Source organism: Pogona vitticeps, chromosome 3 (assembly GCF_051106095.1).
Source record: "Pogona vitticeps strain Pit_001003342236 chromosome 3, PviZW2.1, whole genome shotgun sequence".
NCBI lineage: Eukaryota > Metazoa > Chordata > Lepidosauria > Squamata > Agamidae > Pogona > Pogona vitticeps.
The window spans coordinates 219719196-219733170 of NC_135785.1; the positions used below are offsets into that span (position 1 = coordinate 219719196).

The 13975-nt window shown below is 40.8% G+C and overlaps 1 protein-coding gene across 2 annotated transcripts in view; it reads right to left on the bottom strand.

The window, feature by feature from the left end:
* IGSF3 (immunoglobulin superfamily member 3) overlaps positions 1-13975 on the bottom strand; it is a 158440-nt gene that overhangs the window by 55135 nt on the left and 89330 nt on the right. Inside the window, exons 4-7 of one of the 2 annotated variants that reach the window (XM_078389816.1) lie at positions 11153-11563; positions 5163-5183; positions 4229-4618; positions 572-973 (exon numbers count right to left, since the gene is read on the bottom strand). In XM_078389816.1, the coding sequence (XP_078245942.1) occupies positions 572-973; positions 4229-4618; positions 5163-5183; positions 11153-11563 (1224 nt within the window). The remainder of the gene's footprint in view (positions 1-571; positions 974-4228; positions 4619-5162; positions 5184-11152; positions 11564-13975) is intronic. The other variant, XM_020810766.3, reaches the window with a different exon arrangement.

The following is a 13975-nucleotide window of genomic DNA, read 5'->3' on the forward strand; positions in this document are numbered from 1 at the left end:
AAAAGATCAAACCAGACAACGGTCATCAATCATTTCTGAATGCATCAAGCAGATAACTACTCTAGATTCCCACTGGCAGCTATGAAATGGTAACTGCAATATAATAACCAGGGATGGGGGCTGAAGTCATGGGATTCACTTTCAAGTTAGACTTAAGTCACACTGGTAGCTCAACTCAGTTTCCCCCCTCCCACAAATGACTCAGGCTCAACTTGTGATTTGGAACCCACCCACCCCTCTTTTTTCTGGGGAAAAAAGCTCATTTTTGATAGGGACTCAGACTCAGGACTTGGTACCAAAGACTCAGACTTGGTATATGGTACCAAAGACTTGGACTTCGTCCTTGGACCCAAAGACTTGCCAACATCTCCGAAAGTAGCCAACAAATCAATCATTTTCAACTACAGCTACCTGGTATCGAATCAAAAGACAATTAAAAGGCAGTAAGGTATTAAAAAAACTGAACATGGTCCAATTTAGGACTCTTAAGAATTTCTCAGTGAGAAAGAGGTTGTTTCTGTGGTGGCACAGGTCTTACATTCACTAACATTACCTAAATGTGCACACTCACCCAATGCAGTGATGGATACTGCTGAGCCATTATGTCGCTCTCCGATCATCTGCCACTCTCCATCCAACCTACGGGTCCACTCTGTAATCCGACACTCATAATGGCCCTCATCTGCCTTCAGGCTGTTGAAGATCTCTAACGTGAATGACCCAGGCCGTATCTGTTCCATTTGTATCCCACCATAGCTACTGCGTTCAGCGTAAGCAGGGCCTGGGTGAAGGGTGCCATCACGGTCTAGGTGCACAATGTCACTGCGACGGTTCTGCTTGTCCACAAGTTGCCAAGTCACGGAAAGTCGGTTTTGAGGTCTAAACCCTGTGCGGACACTGCAACCAAATCGAAGGCTCTCCCCTTCTAAAACACTGGTAGCATTGTTGGACACCTCCACTGAAATATTGGTCTCTGTGGTAAAAGGAGTCAACACGTGATTACAGGTGAGGATTTTTCTGGGAGGCGGCAATTCATACAAATCTCCTGTTGGTTACTCTTCTTCACATAAAAGTTCCCAACACACTTAATATGGGGTATGTGCAAAAATCTAATATATGATCTCCTAGTAAACAAGTATACTGCGCTAAAGTGATTCCCATTATTGAACCAGCTCCAGAAAACACGACTGAAATAGCAGAAAAAAGCCTGCCAAGTGCATCTCTGTATCCTTGGATAACATACTGTATTATGTACACCAATTCTATGCATGGAAATGTTCAGGAGTGAACATATGGGGGAAAAGTGGTGAATGGCGATGGATTACTTATGATATTACAGTATTTATTTATCCAAACTATACACAGATCACCTTCATGGTAAAATATAACAGGGTAGTAGACAAGATAAATCAGTACAGTAAGAACAATGAAATGACCATAAAATACTTGAAATTCAACAAAGCTAGAAATAAGAATCAATGCACAGGGATATTCACTTACAATTTTTTTACTAACCAGAAGAATACTTGACTGTTACGCCTCATCACACACAGCCATTCACAGAGAATTCTCTCCTCTGATTCAGAAATCAGATGTCTGAACTATTTTTGTATCTTCTATACTGTTAATCAGATTGTGCTGAAGGACACCTCCCTCTAGAAATTCTTAAAACCTCTCTGGCTTGTGGGTACAATTCAAAATGCTGGTGATTACTAAACTTCCATGTCCTGAGGTCTGGGGCCTAGCATCACTGATGGGATGTGAACATTATTTGAAATGGATTTTTTGCAAGACCTTATTTTTCTAAAATGTTTCTACTTTTTAATTTAATAAATAATAATTTATTTATTTATTTATTTTATTTATATCCCGCCTATCTGGTCGGTTAAGACCACTCTTTAATTTAAAAGGCAAATAAGCAAGTTAAATCAGAACATTGATTAGGCAACAGAAAATTATCCAGCTCAAAAGATCTGATTCTCCCAGGCCTTTCTAAATGTTATTTTATTGCTGTGATGTTTTAATCTGTTTCTTTTTTTAAAATTCCGTTTATTCTTACTGTATGAAAATGTCCAGAGTCATATTTCTATACATGTTCCTGGAAGTAAATTTAAAAGATACAATTGATCAACTTGCCATTTATTTATTTATTTATTTAGGGATTGATTGATTGATTGATTGATTGATTGATTGATTGACTTAATAGCAGATGTCATTTTCTTCAGCAGAGAAGACTGAGACTTTATATAATATTTTTTCCTTCAATTACTATTCTGCTCAGTCATTATGTGTTTTATGCTATTTCAGAAACTACTTATCATTTGTCTTACTTTTTTTTAAAGTTAACCAGCTGAAAGAGCAAGCGAAAGCATAGAGGTTTGACTCATAAAAATCCAAGCCTGCACTTCATTCGTATGTATGTATATATGAAGAATGTGTGTGTGTAAACACAGTATATATAATGTATAGAAAGAGAGAGAGAGAGAGAGAGAGAGGGCCTCAAGAGATGGGAAACCTGGACATCTGAGCGTTCAGCCTGGAGGCAGGTGGTGCATCACCGCCTCTCCCAATTTGAAGAGACCCTTGTCCAGCAGGCCAAGGCAAAAAGTCCTGAAACCAGCAAAATCAGGGAGCTGGACAGGGGACAGACTATATTTGTCTTCAGTGTGGAAGGGATTGTCACTCTCGAATTGGCCTCCTCAGCCACGCTGGACGCTGCTCCAAGTCCTCTATTCAGAGCATGTTACCATAGTCTCTCGAGACTGAAGGATGCCTAATCTAATCTAAAAGCACACATTCTTCTTATCCAAAGTAGTGGAGTTTTGCAGCCTGTGTACAAGACAAGGGAACTTTTTGTCCTTCCAGATTTTTGGAGAATTCAAATCCCAGAGGCCCCACACAAGGGAATATGGGAGTTCTGATTCAAAATCGTTGCAGGGCAAAAGGTTCCCAGCTCCTGCCCCAATGACTTCTCCCTTCGTTAGTTCTTCAGTCATGTAAAATGTAGAGTGGATATTTTGCTGAAGATTCTCACCGTTGGAGAGTCAAAAAGGATGGCAACAGGAATCTGCTTGAAATTGCCTAGCAGCTGCTTCTTCACTGTGAAGCAGGTCTATGCAGGTTCAATTTCCAACACAGAAGGGAGGAAATATGTCCTAATGTCCTTCCTCTCCCTCCAGGAATTCCACTGAATGTGAAGAGTGAGGTGGAAGAGGTAGTCACTTAGCTATGTGGAAATCTATGCTTCACTTTTCCACCTGCTGCTTCACTACTAGTAATTGTGTCCTCCGATTTCCTATGCAACAGAGGATCTCCATACCTGATAGGTATGTGTATCTGCTGCAGGTGAATCCTCAGCTCTTCATAAATCTAACCTACAGGCAACAAAGAGGGAGGGGCTATAGGGGTGCAATATCTCTAGCTTCCACTGAAGGAATGATTTTTCTAGGTACTTTTGGAAGGGGCAGTGAACCAAGCCTGGTATCAGGAATTATTTAGTGCTGCACTAACCAAGGATGAAAATGTGGGTAAGAGTAGAGTTAGTGCCTATGTATCCGTTATGTGAGCTTTATTACAAACCAGATTCATCCCTTGTGACTTAATTCTTTATATTTACTCTTCGTTAGATTTCCCTCCACTGCACCTCCCACCTCAGTCAGGCTATAGAATTATTTGATTCAGCTTATTTGGGAGTATATGTATAGAACTAGTCTGGCTTTGTGTCTGTTTATCTGTCATGTGTGGCATGCATGCTGTTGTGAGTGCTGCATGCACATAGGTGCACATACACATACATAGTAGTACAGTGTGTACCAACCAAGTGTTACATTCACAACATATTCTTTTAAAGATTTTTAAATTTGTCACCCATCTATCCATCAGGATGATGAAATCACTTGTGGGGGGACAACTTGCACTACTTCTAAGGCGTTTTCTCGATAGAGCACTGACAGCAGTGAGTTTTCCCTCTTCACAGTCAGATGGCACTTACTGTACACCCCTCAATTACTTATCTAAGATACAGCAGGTTTCATTCTTTCTGAAAGGGCTACATACCAAATCTCCAAATTTCATTCAAACAGGAGAATACTCCACTCAACTGCTCTCAGTTTTTTGGATATAGTGCCACATTACTCTCATAAATCTGAGATTTCCCAGCAAACACAGTTAAACCCAGCTTCTCCCACAAACCCACGTAATCCAAAGAACAAGCACGATGGCTGCTTACTCAGGGGCAGGACTGTGATTGGTGTGTTCTTTGGTCTCTTGCTCTCTCCATCAATAAATTCACCAGTTGTTGTTTTCAAACGCTCTGTCACTCGGCAATTGTATTTCCCACTATCCTCCAAGCGAAGTCGATAGATTTTTAAGATATAGACACTGTCACTTTCTTTTGCCACTTTCAGCTGTCCCAGAGCCTCCCGCTGGGCAAACTCATTGTTAAGGACTGGCACAGCATTAGCCCCAAAGGTGGCAATCAGGGAACTGTTGAAGGCCCACGAGATGGAGAAGTATCTCTTTGCAACATTCTGTACCTCCAAAATGCATCTGAACTCCACTGGTTCACCCACTGTGTAAGTCCGCTTCTCTGTCTCTAGTCGGACATTGATATCCATATCTAAAAAAGAACACAACACAAACACGTACATGCACTCAAAATGAAACCATGTCACAGCACTGAATGCACAAGAAAAAACAAATGAAAGCTTGGACAAGGAGACTTTGCTTGTTCATATACACATACCTGTATAGACAATTTCCCCTCCCATTGGAATCTATCTGCCTCTACCCAAACTATGTCTTTATCTCTTCTACATTGTACACAGTGCATAATTGTCAGAAATAGGTTAAATTGGCATTTGCTTATTACACATACAATCTTTTTCTCAAGAAAGGAAGAGGCCTGAAAAGTGTTTCAATACTAGACACACCCTGTCGTGTTGAAAGATCATACCATTTTGCCTTAGACATTTTGGTTCAATATTTTGAAGTGTGTACCAACCTAATAACATTTTTTAAAATAAACTATGTACTCAATTCCAGAGGCCTTGACTTGGCACATAAATAAAGTGTCCAATATTATTTCACCCACTGAGAGAATGAAAAAACAGGAGATAAGTGTTATCTTTATGTTGCTGACTTTAAAGATCATTAAATCCTACCAAAACTAGAGACAATACTGACTGACAAACCAAAAGAACATTACCATTTCAAATAAATAAATAAATAAATAAATAAATAAATAAATAAATAAATAAATAAATAAATAAATTCACAACATACAACAACAACACAGAGTGACACTTAGTGAGACATTCAAAAGAGCATTGCAAGTTTCATTTTATATTAAGGAATAACAGAGCATTATAGATTCAGAACACATAAATACTAATCTGTAAGAAAGCAATCAAAAAATGCATTTTATTTACTAGAAAATTTCCCTTCTGCCACCACTGCACAGATGTCCTAACTTGCTGCCAGGAGAAGGTGACACATACCAACGTGTCCAATATATATATAAGGCATCCCTTCAAAACATGTAGTTGTTCTTCATCTTAGCAGGAAGGTTGTGAGCTACATTTATGCTAAACGTGCAGAGGAAAAAAACCCAGAACTTTTAGATATGCTGATTCCGCCTTGAATTAAAAATTATTCCACCTATCCAAGACAAGATTCATACTTGTCAGATTTTATACATTTGCATTGCCAAATAACTTAGTTCTGCTAGATTTTCCCAAAAGAGATACATTTGCTTTTCAAACAGCAAACAAAAGTTTTCTGGGAAAACTGCAGGTAACTATTTTAATGACACTACATCTTTATGTTGCACCGATGCAACGTGTGTCTCCTATAAATACACCCATGAGTTTTTAACAAGCTATATTTCTGCTCTTTTGACTTCAATACAAAATTCACACAGACTTCTGAACATTTTACAGAATATCAGGAGCCTAAAATGTCTAGGTCTTTCTCCCTGAGTTTGGTATCCTCCAGATATGCTGAACTATAAGTTCCATGTCCCTAAGGGAGTTGGGTACATCTGGCTGGGAGCCACCAGGCTGGGTGAGGCTTATGCAGGTCATGTCCATTCAAGCCATCATTAATCACGTGAAGACTCTTCAGCTCCATCAAAAATGTAAAACCATGTCTTTGCTACTGACACGAACACTACATAACAGCTCTACAAAAGGTGCTGAGAGGCTTTTAACAACATTTAGGAACAAAAGTAATGTACAAGCAGGGTGTCTCATTATGAATGCCTTTCAAAGTATGTTTCAGATAAAAACTTCAGGTCTAAAATAATGGGAAACAGAAAGCCAGTGGCACACAAAACCAAGATAAGAAAAAGACACCGGGAGGCAGATGAATGAAAGGAAAGAACTAAAAGAAAGCATGGAAAACTGAGACAAAAGGGTATTTATTTAATTTATTTATTTTATTTATTGAGCTTATTGGTGGAGACAGGGCTGTAGAAACTAACAGTGTGGACAGAGTACATCTTGCCCCCCCAAATAAATAACAAGTACTGTATCTGTACTTGAAGGGACGTGGTGGGGCTGCAGGTTAAACCGCAGAAGCCTCTGTGCTGCAAGGTCAGAAGACCTGCAGTCGTAAGTTTGAATCCACGCGACGGAGTGAGCTCCTGTTGCTTGTCCCTGCTCCCGCCAACTTAGCTGTTCAAAAGCATGTAAAAATGCAAGTAGATAAATGGGTACCACCATGTAGGAAGGTAACGGCATTCCATGTCTACTCGTGCTGGCCATGTGACCAAGGAAGACTGTCTTCGGACAAACGCTAGCTCTATGGGTTGGAAACGGAGATGAGCACCGGCCCCTCGAGTCAGACACGACTGAACAAATTGTTAAGGGGACCCTTTACCTTACCTACACTTTAATGGCCAACATTAAAGCTGCTTATAAAGGGTTGGGGATTTAGTAGAAGATTTATAGGGGTTATAGATCAATTATATTCAGATAATACTTCAGAAGTAATAGTTAACGATGGTTTAACTGAGCGGATCTTTCTAGGCCGAGGCAGAAGACAAGGCTGCCCACTTTCACCAATATTGTTTTGTATGGTTACAGAATTGTTAGCTGATGCAATAAGAAATGATGAATTAATTAAAGGATTAGGAAAAATATACAATTAAGATTAATTTATTTGCTGATGACTCATTATTGATCATTAAAAACCCATTAGAAAGTATGGATAATATTAAAAATCATTTAGAAAAATTTGGGGAAATAACAGGATTAACTATTAACTGGCAAAAACATAAATAATGATGTTTAATTATAATAAACATGAACAAGAAACGTTTGTAAATAAATATGGTTTTAAAATGTGTAATTATATTAAATATTTAGGTATAAATATAGTCAAGGTGACTGAAAAATTAAAGGAGCAAAATTTTAATAAATTAAAAAATGATATTAAAAATAAATTGCAGGAGTATTCTAAATTGAAACTATTGTGGTTTGGGAGAATTGCCATGATCAAAATGAAAATATTACCAAATATTACTGTTTTATTCAGGATGCTCCCAATACAATTAGAAGAAGATTTTAAGCATTGGCAGGGATTAATTAATGGATTTTGTAATCAAGGTAAAAATGTAGAATAAATAAAAGATATTGGTATAAGGCTCAAAAAATATGGAGGTTTTGGTATTCCTAATATGAAAAATTATATAGCAAATCAGTTAAGATTTATTGGAGATATTACATACAACAAAGGAAGGTTAATTTAGTGGGATAGGGAATCCTCAGAAATAAATGGGAATGTTGAAAAATATTTGTTTAATGTAGCAAAATGAAATACAATAACATGTTTTTAAGAAACATGTTAAATGTCTGGAACAGATATAAAAAGAAGTTATGTCCCTTTCCTTCACCACTAAAATTAGTGACCGAAATAGAAAATTTCCCAGCAAACCTGAAGGGTTTAGCTGATTTGTTTAAGGATAAAAAAAGTTGCCAGACTAAAGAATTGGATGATTAAAATGAGATTGAAGGACCAAATTATAATTAAACTTCAAACTAATAAATTATCATGGAATAATTATATCCAATTAGATAGTTGGACAAATGAATGGCTGAAAACTAATGGCAAATGTAGAGAATGTACTAAGTATGAACTATTTCTATCATCACATGAAGACATGCAGAAAGATGCTTTGACTAAGGGAGTAGTAAGTATAATTTATAACCTAACTTTGGAACAAGAGGAAAAAGAGACAGAAACAGAAGGTTTGAAATCAATTTGGGAAAATGATTTAAAGACAGAAATTTAAACAGGGGATTGGATAAAAATTTGGAGGATGAGAGTTTTAAGATTAATGTCGGTAAGAATAAAGTTTTTTTTAAAAAAAATAGTTTATGACTCCGGCGAAATTGAATATAATAAATTCAGACTACAGTATTCTAAGGCTTGTTGGAAATGTGATGAAGAAATTGGCACGTATTATGATATGTGGTGGGAGTGTAAATGGACTCAGAAGTTTTGGAAACTGATTTCTAAGGAAATATGTGATATATTTGGAAAAGATATTGAATTTAATTTTAAAATTGCTTTGTTGCCATTTTTTTGATAAGCTAGAACTTGATTATTGTTCAAAGGAATTGATTTCCAATTCATGACAAGTGCTAGAATACTAATAGCTATATTCTGGAAAGATAAAAATGATATTAAATTAGAAGATTGGTATAATGAAGTCTGGGACATTGCATTAAATGATAAATTGACTACTGAACTTAAGATGAAAAGAGGGGAAATAAGTTCAAATATTTTTATGCTATTTGGGGTAGATTTGTTGAATTTGTATTAGAGAAAGGAAAGAGGAAAGCCTCTAAAGAACAATCAATTCAGTTTTGGAAATGAAGTTCGTATTAAAAGTATTGTTCCAAGGGGTCCCATGGGTATGGGGTGCCCAGTGGTTTAGAATGTATAGTAAGTATTTTATATTTGTTTTTGTTTTGAAAATTTAAAAAATAATTTAGAAAAGGACGAAAAAAATACCTATACTGAAAAACTACCCAACACATAATTAAATGTGGACAGGTTGCTCTTTTAATAAGTTTTTAGGACTCTGATGTACAGTGTACACAGAACCCTTACTGGCAATACAGTAGTAAACAAATTGATTTTTTTTTCTCTAGCTAAAGACACATGAGTTCACGAAATCCCATAATAAATGCAACTAGAGGCCCGGCAAGTGGGACAGTTGTTATTCCACTATTTATTTCTCTTTTTCTGGCATGCTAACAGGCTAATTCTCTTCCCAATACAGTGGTGCCTCGTATAACGAGTGCCCCGTTTCACGATGAATTCGCATAGCGATGGCATTTTTGCCATCGCTTTTGCGATCGCATACCGATGTTGCCTATGGGGAAAAACTGCTTTGCGATGTTTTCCCCATAGGCACCATTTTCCCCCAGCTGAGCGGTGGGAGCCTCTGAAGGAGCGCTCCCGCAGCTCAGCTGGGGGATAATGCCTGCGGTGGCCTCGGAAGGACCCTTCCGAAGGGTCCTTCTGAGGCCACCGCCGGGATTCCCCTTCCCCGCGGCCAGCTTTCCCGGCCATGGTCGGACTCTCAGGAGTCCGACCATGCCTGGGGTAGCCTGGCGCGGGTCGGATCCAAGCCGCGGGGGGAGGGTGGGGGGCATGGCAGGACTCTTCGGCAGCCGCCGCGGTTCGGATCCGAGCCATGGCGGCTGCCGAAGAGTCGGCCATGCCTCCCACCCACCCCCCGCAGCTTGCATCCGACCCGCGGGGGGAGGGTGGTGGGATCTGGATGCCTTTCAGGCATCCTGGGCTTGGATCCCACCCGCCGCCGGTTACCCAAGCCATGGGTAACCGGCGGCGGGTGGGATCCAAGCCCGGGATGCCTGAAAGGCATCCAGATCCCACCACCCTCCCACCCTCCCTTCGTGGCTTGGATCCAACCCGCAGCGGCAACTCCCAGCCATGTCCGATCTCCCACCACCACCATCGGGAGCAGCAGGAGAAGCCGCCCGGTGGGGGGAGATCGGATCAGCTTCTGCCTTTCTTCGGAGCAGCCTGGCTGCTCCCAAAGGGCTGCCCCGACTGTGCTTGCAGCAGCAGAGGAGGTGCCCGGTGGAAGAGAAGGCAGGAGCTGATCTGTCATTTATCCTCCACCGGGCACCTCTTCCGCTGCTGCAAGCAACATCGGGACAGCCCTTTCGGAGGAGCCGGGCTGTGGAGAAGGCTGAAGCCGATCCAATCCTTCCCCTGCACCATCGGGCACAGCGCTTTCGGAGAAGCCTCCCGGTGGGGGGGGGGGGGGAGATTGGATCGGCTTCAGCCTTCCTTCTCCACAGCCCGGCTTCTCCCAAAGGGCTGCCCCGATTGTGCTTACAGCAGCGGAAGAGGTGCCCGGTGGAGGAGAAGGCAGGAGCCGATCTGTCATTTCTCCTCCACCGGGCACCTCCTCCGCTGCTGCAAGGACAGTCGGGGCAGCCCTTTGGGAGAAGCCGGGTGGTGGGGGAGAAGGCAGGAACCAATGCCGTCTTACCACCCTCCCCCGAGGTTTCTCCCAAAGGGCTGGAACGGATTATCCGGTTTTCAATGCATCTCTATGGGAAAACGCGTTTCACTTAACGATGTTTTCCCATAGCGATGTTTTTTTTTAACCAATTAACCTCGCTATGCGAGGCACCACTGTAGTTGCTCAAACAGCTTCCTAACGTAGCAGAAAGAGTCATCATATGCACAGATCTTTGTGGAGTACAGGTAACTCAAATATCCATTGCACATGACCTAACTTTGTAAACTCTACAAATACTTATGTTCTGAGATAATGCTGAATCTTGTAATGGAGAAATTGATATTGGCACATCAAACCTTTAGCTTATTTTATGCTTCAAACATTTACAGGAAAAATGATTACAAGTTGTTGCAAGACTCCATTCACATTCCTTGGAGTAATGGCACACTCAAAATCCTATGCAGGCAGAAAGTGACACTTAGGAATATCCAAGTTTTGGTCAATGAAATACATCCCAATACATGAATCATGCCCACATAATGTAGCACATAGAACTTTTAAGCAGAACACCTTCTCCTTAAAAAAGACAGAGCCAAAGAGATATTAAAGGCTATGGATGAGATAAAAATAACTGCAAACACTAACCAGTTCCTTCCACATAGACCATGGTGCCCTCTGAGCGCTTGCGGGTCATTGCATACCAAGTACCATCAGGGTCCTGAATCCACTCAGCTGCCTCACAGTAAAACTCGCCCTCATCTGAAGATTGCAGATTGTAGATTGTAAGCTTGGACTGAGTCTCGCCTATTTTATCCAGGCGGACATCTCCACTTGCATGCCGCTGGGTGTAGTCAATTCCTGCACGCAGTACGAAATCACGACTGAGGGAAATCACTTCTGTCGCAGGCTCATCTGCTTTCCGTCGGTACCAGGCAATGGAAATGTGACTGTGCTGTGCAGTACTCTTGGATATTTCACATTTCAGCTCCAGAGAATCATGTTGCACTTTGTTCAAAGTTTGGCCTTCTGAAGTCACTCGCAAAGAATCAGAAATAACTGCAGGAGAGAGATGAGAAAAGTTTCAGTTCTGGTGCTTATGACGTGCTAGACAATCTCTGAACAGAGCAAAACAAACAAAACAAAAGAGATTTTGAGAAGCAATGAGAAAAGATTTTTGCTTTCAGTACTATAGAGGGAAAGACCTTGAACATGACCTTATAATACGGGAAAAGAATCTACAGTATTTCCATCATAGGTTGAAGACCTGGCTTCAAGATCCATAAAATCCACTAATGGGAATCTGAGTAAGCAAGAGAAAGGTTTCTACCAAAGGTTCTGAAGATCTGGTATCATTGGGCTAGACAAGATAGCCACCAAAACTCAGTGGCTAAGATCTTGTTGCTTAGTATAGTAAGATACACTAAAACAGCCCAATGAATCAGTGGAGATTTAGTGGCTGAAGTATTCTACACATTGATTCAAATAAGCCTACTCTAGTTGTCATTTTTATTGTTGTTTCAGCCAATAAAACTTATAAAGGAGCTGCCATACCAAATCTTCACTGATTCAAACGTGCAACTTACTCTTCTAAAAAACAGGATTTCAATCTTTCAGACAACAATGAATTTTCAAAAGAGCTCCTTCAAAGTTGATAGCTATTGTTTTGTCAGCACCATTTACTTTAGCTTACTGCCCGGAATCTCAAATCTATAGACCTTCCACAGTCTGCCTGTGATGTTATGCTGGCTGGACATTGCAGCCCCAAGCATCCAGAGGATAATGAGTTGGGGAAGGCTAGCTAACCCTATATGGAGGTCTCTCATTTATCGCTATTGTTGTTGTTTAGTCGTTAAGTCGTGTCCGACTCTTCGTGACCACATGGACCAGAACACGCCAGGCCTTCCTGTCCTCCATTGCCTCCCGGAGTTTGTTCAAATTCATGGTAGCTTCAATGACACTGTGCAACCATCTCGTCCTCGGTCGTCCCCTTCTCCTCTTGCCCTCACACTTTCCCAACATCAGGGTCCTTTCCAGGGAGATTTCTCTTCTCATAAGATGGACAAAGTATTGGAGCCTCAGCTTCAGGATATGTGCTTCCAGTGAGCACTCAGGGTTGATTTCCTTCAAAATGGATAGGCTTGTTCTTTTTGCAGTCCAGGGTACTCTCAAGAATCTCCTCCAGCATCACAATTCAAAAGCATCAATTCTTCAGCAGTCGGCCTTCTTTAAGGTCGAGATCTCACTTCCATACATTGCTACTGGAAAAACCATAGCTTTCACCAGGCAGACCTTTATCAGCAAGGTGATGTCTCTGTTTTTTAAGATGCTGTCTGGGTTTGTCATTGCTTTCCTCCCAAGAAGCTGGCATCTTTTAATTTCGTGGCTGCTGTCACCATCTGCAGTGATCATGGAGCCCAAGAAAGTAAAATCTGTCACTGCCTCCATATCTTCTCCTTCTATTTGTCAGGAGGTGATCGACCAGTGGCCATGATCTTTTTTTTTCTTATGTTGAGCTTCAGACCATTTTTGGCACTCTACTCTTTCAACCTCATTAAGAGGTTCCTTAATTCCTCTGCACTTTCTGCCATCAGAGTGGTATTATCTGCATATCTGAGGTTTTTGATATTTCTTCCGGCAATCTTAATTCCAGTTTGGGATTCATCCAGTCTTGCCTTTCGCATGATATATTCTGCATATAAGTAAAATAAGCCGGGGGCCAATATACAGCCTTGTCGTACTCCTTTCCTGATTATGAATCAATTAGTTATTCCATATCCAGTTCTAACTCTTGCTTCCTGTCTCACATATAGATTTCTAAGGAGATAGAAAAGGGGGTTAGGCGCTCCCATTTCTTTAAGAACTTGACATAGTTTATTGTAGTCCACACAGTCAAAGGCTTTTGCATAGTCAATGAAGCAGAAGTAGATGTTTTTCTGGAACTCTCTGGCTTTCTCCATAATCCAGAACATGTTAGCAATTTGGTCTCTAGTTCCTCTGTCCCTTCGAAATCCAGCTTGTACTTCTGGGAGTTCTCGGTCCACATACTGCTAAAGCCTACCTTGCAGGATTTTGAGCATAACCTTGCTAGCGTGTGAAATGAGTGGAATTGTACGGTAGTTGGAGCATTCTTTGGCACTGCCCTTCTTTGGGATTGGGATGTAGACTGATCATTTCCAATCCTCTGGCCACTGCTGAGTTTTCCAAACTTGCTGGCATATGGAGTATAGCAGCTTAACAGCATCATCTTTTAAGATTTTAATTACAGTAGTTCAACTGGAATGCCATCATCTCCACTGGCCTTGTTGTCAGCCATGCTTTCTACGGCCCTCTTGACTTCACTCTCCAGCATGTCTGACTCAAGGTCAGCAACCACACTCTCTGGGTTGTCTGGGACATCCAGATCTCTCTGGTATAATTCCTCTGTGTATTCTTGTCACCTCTTCTTGATGTCCCTTGCTTCTGTGAGGT